The 13872-nt window shown below is 39.0% G+C and overlaps 1 protein-coding gene across 7 annotated transcripts; it reads left to right on the forward strand.

Annotated features, from left to right (window-relative positions):
* The first annotated feature begins 2973 nt into the window (after nt 1–2973).
* Nucleotides 2974–10206, forward strand: LOC148024364 (protein phosphatase inhibitor 2-like). Of its 7 annotated transcripts, XR_015693296.1 has the most exons (8): nt 2974–3131; nt 3454–3570; nt 3674–3763; nt 7814–7926; nt 8025–8204; nt 9372–9611; nt 9745–9820; nt 9907–10206. XR_015693296.1 is itself a non-coding variant. In XM_087693986.1 (7 exons), exons 3-6 carry the CDS (start codon nt 3735–3737, stop codon nt 9575–9577), a joined length of 528 nt encoding a protein of 175 aa, XP_087550112.1. In that variant the 5' UTR covers nt 2974–3131; nt 3454–3570; nt 3674–3734; the 3' UTR covers nt 9578–9611; nt 9745–10206. The 7 variants fall into 7 exon arrangements, 5 of the variants coding, with proteins under 5 accessions (XP_087550112.1, XP_087550110.1, XP_087550111.1 ...); XR_015693295.1 differs by having other exon boundaries at nt 9372–9820; XM_087693986.1 differs by having other exon boundaries at nt 9745–10206.
* The last annotated feature ends 3666 nt before the right edge of the window (nt 10207–13872 follow it).

Raw genomic sequence — 13872 nt, forward strand, 5'->3', positions numbered from 1 at the left:
TAATTGAAGATATGAGATGAAATGATATTTTAATAGTTGAGCACGTGCATGTAATGTGCTCATGGTCTAAAAACACCCACAAATGTATAGATACTATAAAAATACACACAAAACATATATACACCCACAAAGACATGTATACATGCACACATATGTCCAAACACATTCACTCATGTATGCACACATGTACACATGTCCATACACACACAAATATATGACAAGAGGAAAAATGGTGAGAGAGAGGGAGGTTTTGGAAAAAGTCGATGAGAAAGACCCTGAGAGATCTATGAAAGAGAGAAGAGAGGAAATAAAGGAGAGAAGAGAGAATGAATACAAACTTATAAAACATGCACATGCATGCATGCATGCAAACACACATGGAAAAAGAGAGGACACTCACACTTATGAGACCATGCAAATGGAAATGCACATATACATTACACACATGAGCACACATACATGCATGCATACACATGCACACATATGCATACATACATGGACACATATGAGGTGAAAATAGATGAGAGATAGAGGACTCGAGAAAAAAAAGAAAGGAGATGAGAGAAAAATGATAAGAAAAAGAGAGAGGACACACACAAGCTCATGAGACCACACGAATGGAAACACACATACTAAACACGTGTATACAAATCACACACTTACATATATACATGGTTGGCTTCATTGTGACTCAACCACCCATGAACCTTCTTGCTACATGAAATGCGCATTGGGAATCAAACTTCCCTAATTGTTGTCAACACTAGTCCTTTGAACCTCGGTGCAAAGCTTTGAAAGCACACTTGTTTGAAGAGCTAGGAGAATCTAGGTGTGGAGCGTCTAGTAGTCATTATGGCATTGCTTGGGCCTCCTTGATAGCTTTTCCCTCTTTATCTGATGCATCATGGTATAGATGCAAGCAACCAAGTGAGCCATGATTTGCTACCTCCATAGGCCTAGCCTAGAGGGTTGTCATGGGGTGCACTATTTTGAAACAAGGGTGCACTATTACGCACAAGAGCATTGCTCTTGCTTTACGAGAGAGAGAGAGAGAGAGAGAGAGAGAGAGAGAGAGAGAGAGAGAGAGAGAGAGAGAGAGAGAGAGAGAGAGAGAGAGAGAGAGAGAGAGAGAGAGAGAGAGAGAGAGAGAGAGAGAGAGAGAGAGAGAGAGAGAGAGAGAGAGAGAGAGAGAGAGAGAGCATCCTTTTTCTTTAATTTTTCAAAATAAACACTTCTTTCTCAAAAAGCAAAATATCCACACATTTCAAGGCTAATTGGAGCACTTAACTGAAGTTAACAATGGGGGTAGTTTTTTTAGGACTTGCACCACCTTTTCACGATACCATTCTATGAGCATATGCCCTAAAGGGCAGTGCTAATAAAGGCATGAGTGGCCAAACCAATCTTTGGAGGTGTGAATAGAAGATTGTGATTTTCATCCAATCAGTGTATGAGCTAAATTTTCAGCAAATAGGACATCATGACTTACACTAACCTTGTTTGTCAAAGGACATGTATAAGTTAGAACCTTTACTATCATGGGGTGCAAACTCATGAGTGGCCAAACAAATATTATTGATGAACAATAGATTGCATTGAATTAATGGATGAGCTAAATTTCCAACGAATAACACGTCACGACTTATACAAAACTTGTCATTGAAGCAGTAATATAAGCGACGACATTTACTTTTAGCATTATAACCTACGAAGGTACATTTCTTTGCCTTGTCTTGTAGTTTGTGTTGTTGATGTAGTGATGTGAGAGCATATGCTAAATGACTAAACACTTGCAGGTGATTTACCGTTAGTTTAGGACCACTTCAAACCTAGGTCTCATGATTTTCAATACTTGACATCTAACCAGAAGATAGATTACACACACGGCAACCTCCTAAACTTGTTAATAAGATGCTTTCCCTTAGCTATACAATGCGCCATTTCCAAGAGAAGCTAGAAATTGTGCATGCTAGAATCTTAGACATCATTGCCCACATTTTTGGATAATATGCCATGTGGTGATCATTCTTGTACATTTTTTGAGGTTTGCCATTGAGGAAGCCCATTAAGAAGTGTGATTCCCAATTGATAACAATGAAAAAAGCTTTTTCGAAAAGGTTGCACTCATAAAATGAAACATAAGTATATGTGATGTTACAATTCACATGCGAGTAGGCATGGTGTGTTTAAACTCTCTACCTTGATGATTCTTGCCCAAGCTAGAATGTCCACTTTGGCTTTCCTAGAAGGTGGACAAATCAACACAAACATGCCTTCACATTCCAAACTTTGCCACTTGATTGGTATAGTTGTAGAAGCTCACATGCTCCTGCTCAACACGACTACTCCAAGACCCGCAAAGTTTATATTTGGGAAAATGGGTGATGAAAAAACGTAAATGTAGACAACTCAACTAATCAATAACTATTTGACACCCTCGATGCATGCTCATGTGATGACCCTCGCACATGAGGTATTATGGCATAAGGCTACAATTAACTCTTTATCAAGGATGGTATCTCCATTAGCAATTTGGGAGTACACAAAGTTCATGGTTTTTGGCTATAAAAGGGTCATGCTTTTAGAGAAGAGTCAAATGAGCTTAAGCCATGGGTCTGGAACCATTGATCTGATAATGGCAACACCCTTTAACACACCTTTTCCCCATAGGTTTAGGGGGGTACCATAGTTCAATCAAGATGAGAGAATCTTTGCTTGCAACATTATTGCCACATATAAAAAGGTTCACATTCCCGTCACGATGGTACCTAAGGTCATCGTTACCTCCGTATCGAGATGCATGTGAATCCCCCCCTGCTAGGCCTATCTATGCAAGGGGGGGGATTAGGGCCTTCCGCGAGAAGCCGTCCATGTAATGTCCTTTAAAGTGAGATTCTCGTCCTATAATTCTTTGGCCAACAAAAAGGAAAGTTTCAATCGGTGCGTCTCTCTTTGGGATGAGAAATAGGATTAATTAATTAATTAATGATTAATGATATTGGATTTGTAACACGGATGTGTACTGTACAATTTTTCGCCTACTTTCTTTTCCGCACTTGCAGGTTCGAAGAAGACGCGTTCCTCAACAATTGGATCAGCTGCAAGAACATCCATAGCTCTGCCATACACAGGTCTTAATTTCCCTCTCGTTTACGCTTCTTCTCCGTTTCTAAGAAGTTCTTGCCATTGACTCTTCGATCATCCTGGTTTTTCTTTGTGACTTTGATTTCTACGTGCATCAAACCCTGCACAAAATTCTTGAACCTGTGATTGCTCTTCTGTAAATTCTGCAAAGAATTATTTGATCTTGTAATCTTTGTTTTTTTTTTCTGTCTTTGCATTTGACGTTTGCATGCACTCATTGTAAATCCTGCACAGAAGTTTGTTCTCTAAGACTCGATTGACGCACTGAGCAAATAGCAGAAATGAAGGTCTTTTGTTGTCTGCCAGCAGTTAATCATGAGAGTATGACTCGTTTTCTCGACCTTTAAGGCACCTGTCCGCCGACTGGTAACTATTAAACAAATCAATCAGAAAAGTCAGGCCTACTTTTTCTCAAGAAAACACAAGGTGAGGAAACTGCTCTTGTGATAACCATTCTTCTTTATTTCAAATAGAGTCCAAATACTGAAGCTATGTTTATTGCACCTGACGATGTCTGGCTGTTGAAAAGCATGCATTTAGGATCAAGCATCGAATTGCCATAATATCATTCACTGGTTCATCTGGATGACATGAAAAGAAGCGGTCGGCAAAAGTCTAGGTAGTGCTTTCTCTGCTTCTATTTCACACCAGTTTTTCCCTAGATAGTGTTTTTTCTGCTCTGTTTCACACGATTATTTATGAAAAACTGAGGTCTAATGCCTTGAGTTTTTAGAGGGGAGGTTATTAATTTGATAATGATGATTTCAAATATATATTTGTAAAACACCCTCTGTAGCCTTGAAGAAAACCTACGACTTTTTTAAGTTAAAGGTTTTTGTATCTGTTCTTAGAAATGGTTTTCATCAGCGCTAAGCTCACCTATGTCCTTCTCTTTCATTTAATGACTTATTTCTCTAGCATCCAATGTAGCGATTAACCCTGTTGATTTTTTACTCTTTGTTTTCTGTTTGTAAATTTGTGGTAGATATAATAATAGAATCACACATGTGCAGAATCATTATTGAATTGTGGTAGATATAGTAATAGTATCACACATGTACAGAATCATTATTGAATATGCATGATGGAACACACTTCGGCAACACACTTGAATAAAAATAATTCATCTTCCCCTGTAGATCTTCCTTGCAGTAAATTTGGGCCTTGAGAAGCAACTTTTGATAAGCTAGGATGGCTGCTTTGTGAGAGCAGATGAACATCTTTGTCCATGTACTCCTCAATACTTGCTTATTGTGAAACACTATGCATACCTGCAAACACATGATGCTAGCGTGGCCCAATACCCTGCATTCTAGTTTTATGGACAAATTTTTGTTTTGCTGTAGTACTGTATGCCAGTTCTTATGGCAGACTTGGGGGACCTGAGGATGCATGACCGGTCTTTGTATGGAAGAGGGACTATACATTTTTTGAAGGCTAAACTATGCATAGTTATCAGCATTCATGGGCTCAGCACTTCTGTTGCGCCTCAGCTCTGAGTTGAACAAATTGCTACAATGGGAGACAAACTGGACCAATTTAAATCTATATTTCTCTCTTTCAACATGTAAGAGGACATTAGGGGTAGGGGCGTTATTCAATCTCCCGCTTCTAAAGGCCCCATGTTCCATTGTTTTCCAAGATGCGTCAATGGTTTTCAATGAGCAAGGGTATTTGTGTAAGCACATTCTTGGTAACTCCAAAATAAAATCCAATGACATGTTGCTATGTGTTTTGCTTTAACTGCTGTCTGTTCGGAAAATGATGTCATAGTTTTTATTGTGATTCTCTTTGACCACTGTCCTGTCCATGAAATGACTCGTTATCCCTAAAGTTTATAAAGCTGGTAACTGAGCAAGTTCAGGAGATCTTGGTAATGACTTAATACCCCTCTATATTTGATATTGGATGAGAATCTTGTAACGAAATGCTGTTTAGGATCTTGGTTGGGGGTTCACAAACATCCAGTATGTCTAATGCACCCACAACAACTAGAGGAGCTACGCAAAACAGGAACATACAGAATTGGATGCAAGATATTAAATTGCTATCACATGTAGATTTGAGAGTGGAAATGTCCATTATTCAATGCTAGTGGAAGTATCGAGTTAGAAGGGAGGCTAAGGTTGCTTTCTTAACAACCTTAGAAAGCTCATAACAGAGCACTTATGTCCTTGAATTCTTACCTACTCAGTTGTTTTGGATTTGAAATCTAAAGATTTGCACGGTAATGACTCATTATATTTAGTCACCTCTGATCAACAGAAATAAAATGAGTGAACAGGTTTTGGATAGTAGAGATGCAAGACATAGGGCTAGGATAGGAGGCCCTACCTCTTTTCCATAGGCATATTATCTCTTGGCTTAGCAGCATGAGATACTAGTCAGTTGCATGCTAGGATTCTCAATCAAGGGTATACAAGAAGAGGGGATTATTTTAAATAAAGCTCTCCCTCAAGCAATATGTAGCTCTAAGCTCAAATATATTTGTATAAGAGTCTCAGTTTATCAAAGGTGATCCCTAAAGCCCAAAATGACATAGACAAAAGGATAGCTGCAGGAGTCTCCACAGATGAAAATGGTGCTCGATTGTGTGAGTGCGCATCAGAAGCAAGAACATTGAGAGAAGAGAAGGGCAGATGGAACACAGAAGAAACAGGAGGAAAACATTGAACTGAACACTGACACAAGGCTGCACACAATCAGCCCTTGCACGCTGTGAAGGTGCATCAGTCAGAGTGTTGGACTGATGGCAAAAGATGGGAATCTGACTAAGGAAGATGATGGTTGGATGAACGATGTGATGGATGTGTGGAGGCATGGATTGGAGCTGCCTATATATATGCAATAGACAATAGAAGAGGTCAACCTGATGCCAAAAAGGACGGCACCTGCTGAAAATGGTTGCCTAGCTGCTGACATGCCTAAAGTTAAATGCACTCCACTAAAGTGATCCGTGTGCAGTTGAATAGGGTAACTGATTTGGCGAGTGTCTCTAGATTATAAGTTTTATAATTTGTATAGGACATTTCTTATTAACGTTAGAAGTGCTTAAGAAATATGAAGAGAATTTGTCAAATAATAGCCTAAATTAAAGTAAGAAGCAAGTCTAAATTTCAAACAATTCATGAACAGATTGTAAGGTACATATTGTAGTTATGAAAAAATTGTACAAAATAAGCCCAAGTTGAGTCTTTTTTATATAATATTAAATCAAGATTACTAAAAACTCTAAACTAATGAAAAGACAGATTTGAGTAATATTAATTCTGAAAACTTATTTGTAAATTTAGGAATTGAGTATAATGTCTTCAAATGATATTTATGTTTTATATCATTTTACGAATGAAATGGAGAAGAAATTCTAGTCTCCACCTAATGTGCCTTAAATGGAGAAGACTAGCACACAAGATAAACTGACAGACAATGACAGTGACAAAGCTACCAATGCCCTTGTCTTACTCAGGCTGAGGCTCACAAGCAGGAGATGTAGACAACAGGAAGATAATGAATAACATGTTTCCTATCAAATTGGTGTTTGGAGATCAGGTTGGCTGGCCCAGAATCATGGTGCCACTTGGTTGTGACTTCAGTAGATGACTCTGCAAGTGAAGGTGATGAGCTTGTTTGCTGAAAACATCGCCAAGGGACTTCCATGGCTGTCCACCAAAAATAGGTTCACATCTAAAGCAATGTCATTTTTGGTGTCTTGGATTTGAGGCGAGTTAGTTGAGCCAAAAATTGTAGGGAGTTAGAAAAAGTCCTTTTTAAAATTGAAAGCTATTTGGCCCTGTAAAATTGGTCTGGAGGATCCCGAAAAAGGATGCATAGCATTGAGTGGACCTTTAGAAGCCTATTTGAAAGCTTTGAGGCTTTACAATGGCTTGGTCTAGCCTTGATTGTTATGAAGGTAGAGCCTAGGAATCTAAAATTCCATATGCATGAAATGAGGAGGAATGATCACAAAAGAGCAGTACTCAGAAATACTGGTGTAGCACCAATGGGGCTCAACGTTTGGAGGAAAAGTAGAGTTGACCCATCGGTTTAAGAGATTAAAGGGAGAATTCTCAAGTGTTGCATCAATTTATCCCACTTTTATTTGGATACATTTCTAGAGCTTTCTGTCCTTGTGAAGGAGGTTATATGCGATGAAGGTGAACACCTAATAGAAATGATGCACAATCTTGAGATTTGTGACTAGCGCTTCTATGTATGTTTTGCAGATGCTGAGTATCCACCCATGATTTTACTCTTGATTTTTGATCAATCATATTTTCATGATGTCCACATAGGACTACACATGGTTGTGCTAGGCTTTTAAACGATTCCTTATGTTCAACTCATGGTTTTGCTAGGCTTTTCAACGAGTCCTTATGTTCATTGATATGGTGGCCTAACTCTAAGAAGAAAATAGTCACTTTTCTGTTTGGTCTTTCCAGCTTGTTTGATGTCTATATTTTGAAGTTAGCAAATTTTGAAACATTTCTTTCTTATTTTGGGTTTATCATAGATGATATAATTTGCAAGGAAATCTTCTATGTTGTCCATGTTTTTCCTTTAAAATTATAGTCAGCAGCCTGGATCTGTATAATTTGATCTTTGTACAAAGCTCAACTTCCAGAGAATTGTGGCTGCTTTTTGTGTTTGACTGTTAGATTGTTTATCTTAGTGGAAGGGTGGTTTGGGATGAAGCCAATCTTAACTTTCTGGAGGTAAACAAAACTCCCAAAAGGAAAATTACAGAACCAAAGACACCATACTATGCACCTGACTATGAGAATGGTATTGTATGCGGAAGGCCTTCTTCTGTTTTGTGTTTGGAAAAAATGTACCTTGGATGTATTAATGCTACTCAGCTGATGAGAGTCGAACGGTTGCAGGTTCCATCTCCCCAGGGTCAGATGGAGGTACTGTCAATATGGATAATCCAGCACATGCAAAAGCTATTTGGAATGCCTTGACTGAGGCTGCTTCTACAAGCAGTCAACATGGTTCAAGTAGGGATGAATGGAACTCTGAAGATGACCCGTATGAACTGGACTCCGGTTATCACTCTACTGGTGAGCTGCTACTTTACACATACCCTATATTATGATTTTCTGATTGGAAAACGACTCAGGGTATTTTGCCAACCTACATGCTATGGTTTCTATATGAACTACTATTTACTCCCATTGTAGGATGTAGAGAAGTCCTAGTGTGTCCTTACATATATCTCAAGCTCCCGGGTCTAAGCAGTTAATGGGGTGAGCATTTTTTCACTTGCATGTTTGGAGTGTAGAAACTTGTTTGGCAGCATTTTTAGGATCACTGTAGGAGGCCTGATATCAAAAATCTCAAGGGCTAATACAAGTGGACCTCGTACTTAGGAAGGTGGCTATCATTTAGATGGTGTGTTTTGAAAAGCATCCTCCAGTACTTTCAAGTTTTGATAGCCAAATGCTGAGATCACTCTAAACTAGCATTGCATACCAGTCAACCCTAGTTGGTATGCTGCCAAAATTACAGCTTGGAAACAGTCGAGAAGCATTTCACTCGAGTCTCAGGAGATGCTAGATAGAAGTCAAAGCAGGAACTTGAGCACAGTAACCTTGAGTTGTGCTGATTCATACAAGCATTAGCCTGTGTGACAACATTGTGCATCGATGTAGGAGCAGCTATTGTAGTGTTGGCATGTCCAATGCAGATAAAAAAGGTGGCAGCATTCAAAAAATTAAGATTCAAGAATGCCTGCGATGGGGTCTTGTAAAAATCAAACACTATGTTTGTCACTGCTATCTGATGTTTTCTTATGTTATCAGCAGACTCAGGTTATCTTAAAACTTTTCTTTTTCAGTCTCTCTCCCCTAAGTGCTTAGCAGGAGTATTTGAAATGGTATCATATCTTTATGCTACTCGAAGGTCATAGGTAGATCTTAGTAGAACACTCCGGTCATCGTTTTCAATGCCAAGTGTCTCTATCACAATTTTGTTTTCTTGTAGTGTGGCTGACAGTTTACCATGATAGTGAGTGTATGTATTGAGGTCTGACTTAGAAATGAGACCATGCTGTTTGCTGAAGTTGAGTGATGTAGTTATTTTTCCTTTGTCAAGCTCGTCAACATACTTGATTCTGTTGAAAAATGTTTGTTCTGTCAGCTATTTTTCTGCTTATTTATGCATATGCTATGAAGAGAATAATGTCAGTTTAAAAGAATTTGCTTTGATGATTCTAAATGGCTTATTAGGATTGGGACAAAGTGGCCATAGGTTGAGTTTTGTTGAACAAAGGAAGGCACATTATGATGAGTATCGGAAGATACGAAGTCTAAGACAGCAAGGCTCTACGATGAATGATGGGGAGGAAGATGACAGTTGTAAACAGAGAGGTCAGGATCAACAGGTGCTAGTTGACAGCATGGATTGTATGGAAATTGAAGATGCAACCAAATGAGGGACCTTGCATAAGAAGCTTGCAGTCAAGGAAGGTGCTGGTGCATTATTCACATTCCAATGTATAATGTCAAAAGGCATATTGTAACTATATCTCACAGTTTTTGGAGTTGAAAAATGGCTAATCTGTCGCGTTAGTTTAATCCTGAATTGTTACTTACCATGCAGAGGAGTGCATTGAGAACTGCAACAAAATCTGTTCAGATATGTATGACACTGTCAGATTTCTGGAGTTCTTCTGCAGGTGGGGAGGCTTTGGTTCGCATAATGGTTGTAGGTTTTTTTAACTTACCTCACTGTAGATAAGTCGTTCCATTGCCTGGCATGCAGGCTTGGTGAATTGCAGGCATAAATTTCCAGTAGGTCTTTTCAAGAGGTCTATTTTAGAATGACTTCATTGTCTGACACACCTCTCGTCATTCCAGTACCTCAGGACATTTTTTGTAACAGAGATTTAGGATTTTGTTTCTGCATGTGTAATGTTGTGGTTGGCAAAGTATACTCACAATTATCATCTGGTTCAATCTGCATTGGGAAAAATGTATACCTACCATTTACACATCAGAGATTGCATATTTCAATTAAAAAAAATAGGCCTGTGGCTCTAAAAAATATTTAGTTTGTATTTCATGTTGATTGTATATGTGTACCATGAGTATCATTTGTTATATGTGTACCATGAGTATCATGACACTGAGGAGTCATTGATGCGGTCAAGTATGGGCGAGAGTCCAGTTTGCTGCCAAGGCACAGGATTAATTTTGTGAGCTTAACTCTGGGTTCTTTTAACTGGGCAACATGACGTGGGTGAGGTGTAACTAGTGTTAATAATAGAGTTGGATGTTACAAAGCATTTCTTATTTTCTGGTTACCAAGCATTTCTTGTTTTCTGGTTACCAAGCATTTCTTATTTTGTGTGGCAGCCCAGAGGATTTCCTTGTGGGTCCAAGATTTATCATTTGAGATGGCCTCTTTGTGCACCATAGAGCACATCAGGCCAATCCACTCACTCTGAGATTGTGGAAGCTTTTGTCAACTAGTGTGGTCGTACATCCCGATGGTATGGGGAAAGAAAACAATAGTGCCTCACTTGTCATTTGACTCATTCCTTACTGCTTGATTGTCACTCAAAATGCACACATATGCATTGCTGCTTGCACAAGCTGAAGAAGTTGTGAGAGAGAGAGAGAGAGAGAGAGAGAGAGAGAGCAAGCTTTATTTTACGAAAAAAAAGAGCGAGCTTTAGTTTTTTTTCTTTTTGGGAGGTATGCAACGTTTGGATGAGCAAGAAATTACTGAATGAGAGGGTTAGTAGGTACTTACATGCCCAAAACCCATACCCCTTACCCAAGGGGCCTTTTACATCCATTGGCCTTCAAAACTGAGGGTATTAGGGACCAAGATGGGGTTGCTTAATCTTATAGACCATTTGGTGGTTAGGACCAAAATGGGCATAGCACGAGCTCAATGGCTTTGGATTGTCTAAGCACATCCACTTGGCTTTGTGGCTATAAGAAACGCTAAACAAAGGATAATTTGTTCATAAGTAGGTGGAGGCACAATTTCCTTGTCCCAATCTCCGAGTAGGAGAATACACATTTTTGATCCAACTATCCTATGGTTATAAAATTGATCCAATTTGTTGAAGCTTTCACAAGCTTGACCGTAGGGCTTCACAAAAGGGCTTCGTCTGATTTGGTAATGGCTCTCTCACACATAGCCTATACATCCACTATACTCATTGATCTATCCATTCTTCTCCCAAACCACACGAAAGCAAGAATGAACAATTCGACAACAATGTAGTGAACTCATTACATCTTCTCAGTGTTTGTGAAGCAAAAGCTTGATGGTGGCTCTATGATTGGTGTGATGGTACTTGATATGCATTCCTTACTCCATAGCTTTCACTTCAATTTGTAAGTACCTAATCCACGAGAGGAAATGTGAAGAAGAAGAAAGGCCACCCAATCCCTTATCTCGATGGTGGGTCTACGATCTGTGCGATGGTACTCGATCCATATCCTCTACTCCATAGTTTCCTTCTTCATTCACCCAAGAAGGGGAAGAAGTGTGTACGCAAGGAAGGAGCTTTACCTTTGAAGTCCTTTCCTCGCATACATAGTCTCTTGCTCTCAAGATGGAGCATAAGTATATATAATAGAGGTAAGAAGAAGAAGTATGTTATCAAGTTTGCACACCACAAGAATGAGCTTATCCATTTACTTTTCAGTTTTTATACATAGGGTTTAGAGTTTGGGCTTTCATTTCAGTTGGATGCACGTCTCTTTTATTTGATTCTTGGTTGGTCTTATTTGGTTCATACATATATATTAGATTACATTGATTGTCACAAAAAGTGAATGAAAGTTGGTGCTTGTGCTCTTGTCAAGCTATCGGTCTTTCTAGTGGAAAATATTGCAACTTGTACGAGTGCTATGCTTGGCTTTCAAAATAATAATACCATTAATTATACAATTGCGAGCTTCGATAGAACATTGTTATGCATTGTGTTCTTTGCTTGATTTGCACTTCTCTTTACTTTTTTCGTATTGTGCATCTTTGTGGATTTGCTTTGTTGTTCTATTATCTTCCATCTTATGGTTAATATCACTCCCTACCTAGATGAGTGCTATTCCTATGGCACTCTTTGTTGGAGATAGCATGCTTTAGCTTACATTAAAGATGAAGATGAAGATGTTGGGGACAGTTGTGGGGTCATTGTGAGAAGAGTGGTGGTTATTATTGGAGCTTGATTTGGATGTTGAAATTGTTGGAAGGTTATTGTGGGAACTAAGTTGTTTTGCACTTTGGATGCCAAGTAGGTGGAAATGTGGATTGAATGCAACCCATGGAATTGGTCTCTCTTGGTAGGAGGCCATTTGGAATCAATTTGATTGGTTGAAGCTAGGCACTATAGAGGATATAGGCTTGAGGTAGAACCTACAAGCTGTTACATTCACTTGTACTTGCAAGGAAAAATTTCTTGTGCCTTTTCCCTAGGGGAGTGCTAGTTTGATTGCATGCATGTGACATATGTATGGATTGGGAGATGGTTAAACTTGGGGCAAAAGCTAGTGTTGTCCCACACTTGAGGACCCAATTCGTATATAGGTTACGGTGTGATTATTATGTGAGTACACGTATTTACATAGGCTATTACATAATTAGAAGTTACCAAGATAGCTTTCACTTGTTTTTCGTTGATGAAGTAGAGCACTAGTTGATGTTTGGGTGATGGGAAGTATTTTCGTTGAGGTTGAGGGATAGAGAAGTCAATGGGGTATCATGAGAAAAATTGTGAAGTATTGTGCGGCCAATGGGACTCTCATTCATGGATATGATGATAGAGGTTTTGTTTAATGAATAGAGATTACAATGCTCAGTAGACTGTATCATTGAACGATACTTGATTAAGTTGTTGAAGTCGCGCTTTCTATATTGTTGTCGTAGTTGTGAGAGATTGGAAAAGATTGGAAGAAGTTGTGCGAGTGACTCGAGGAGACACATCGAGCCAAGACTCCCTAGGTATGCCCTGCCCTTGATGTGCCGTGAGTTTACATGGGGGAATAGAAAGCATGCTAGGGAATTAGGGAAGGAGCTAGCCGACCAAGGCCATCGAGCATACATAATTTAAGGACCCCTAAGTGCAATGTAGTGGTTGTGCTTATATATATATTTTTTACTCTTTCTTTTCATTTTCTTCTTTTCTTTCTTTTAAAAGACAATGTAGTACAAACACTTTCTACCTCGGCAAGAAGCGTACAATGGCAAGATCAAAAGGGTTAAGGAGGCTCTTAAGATGAAATAACTCGGTCAATATCAAAGAAGTAATTGTGGAGGTGGGGTATGTTGAATTAATGGCTTGATTGATGAATTAACTTTTGCCCTTAATAGAAGCTTATATTTTTATTGGTATTGTGCCTTGCTTGTTGGTGGAGAGATTGCTAAGAGAATGCCTATGGAGGCACACTTGTACATAGAACGGGATCCTTGTAGATGGGTCCTTACAATCTCCTCCATTGATATGTTCGAGGTAGGCCTTCATTGCTTAGTAGCACTTTTAGTAATTCTTCTAGGGGACGGTAGTCCTTGGTGGCCTTGAGCATCAGATCCACCAACCTATGTAATCACCTACATTGTTTTGCATTCACTTGATAGAAATATGAGAGAATATATAGTAAACATGCTCCAAACTTCATTAATAGGGATATGTTAGAAATACCACTTGCTTGAATCTAGTTGTGTTGATCTTGATTTTGGTCACCTTTTCTTGTTGAAAGTCATTGCTTGTAA

The sequence above is a fragment of the Lygodium microphyllum genome, chromosome 15 (genome assembly GCF_053477565.2).
Source record: "Lygodium microphyllum isolate KBCC chromosome 15, Lygodium_microphyllum_v1.1.10, whole genome shotgun sequence".
Classification (NCBI taxonomy): domain Eukaryota; kingdom Viridiplantae; phylum Streptophyta; class Polypodiopsida; order Schizaeales; family Lygodiaceae; genus Lygodium; species Lygodium microphyllum.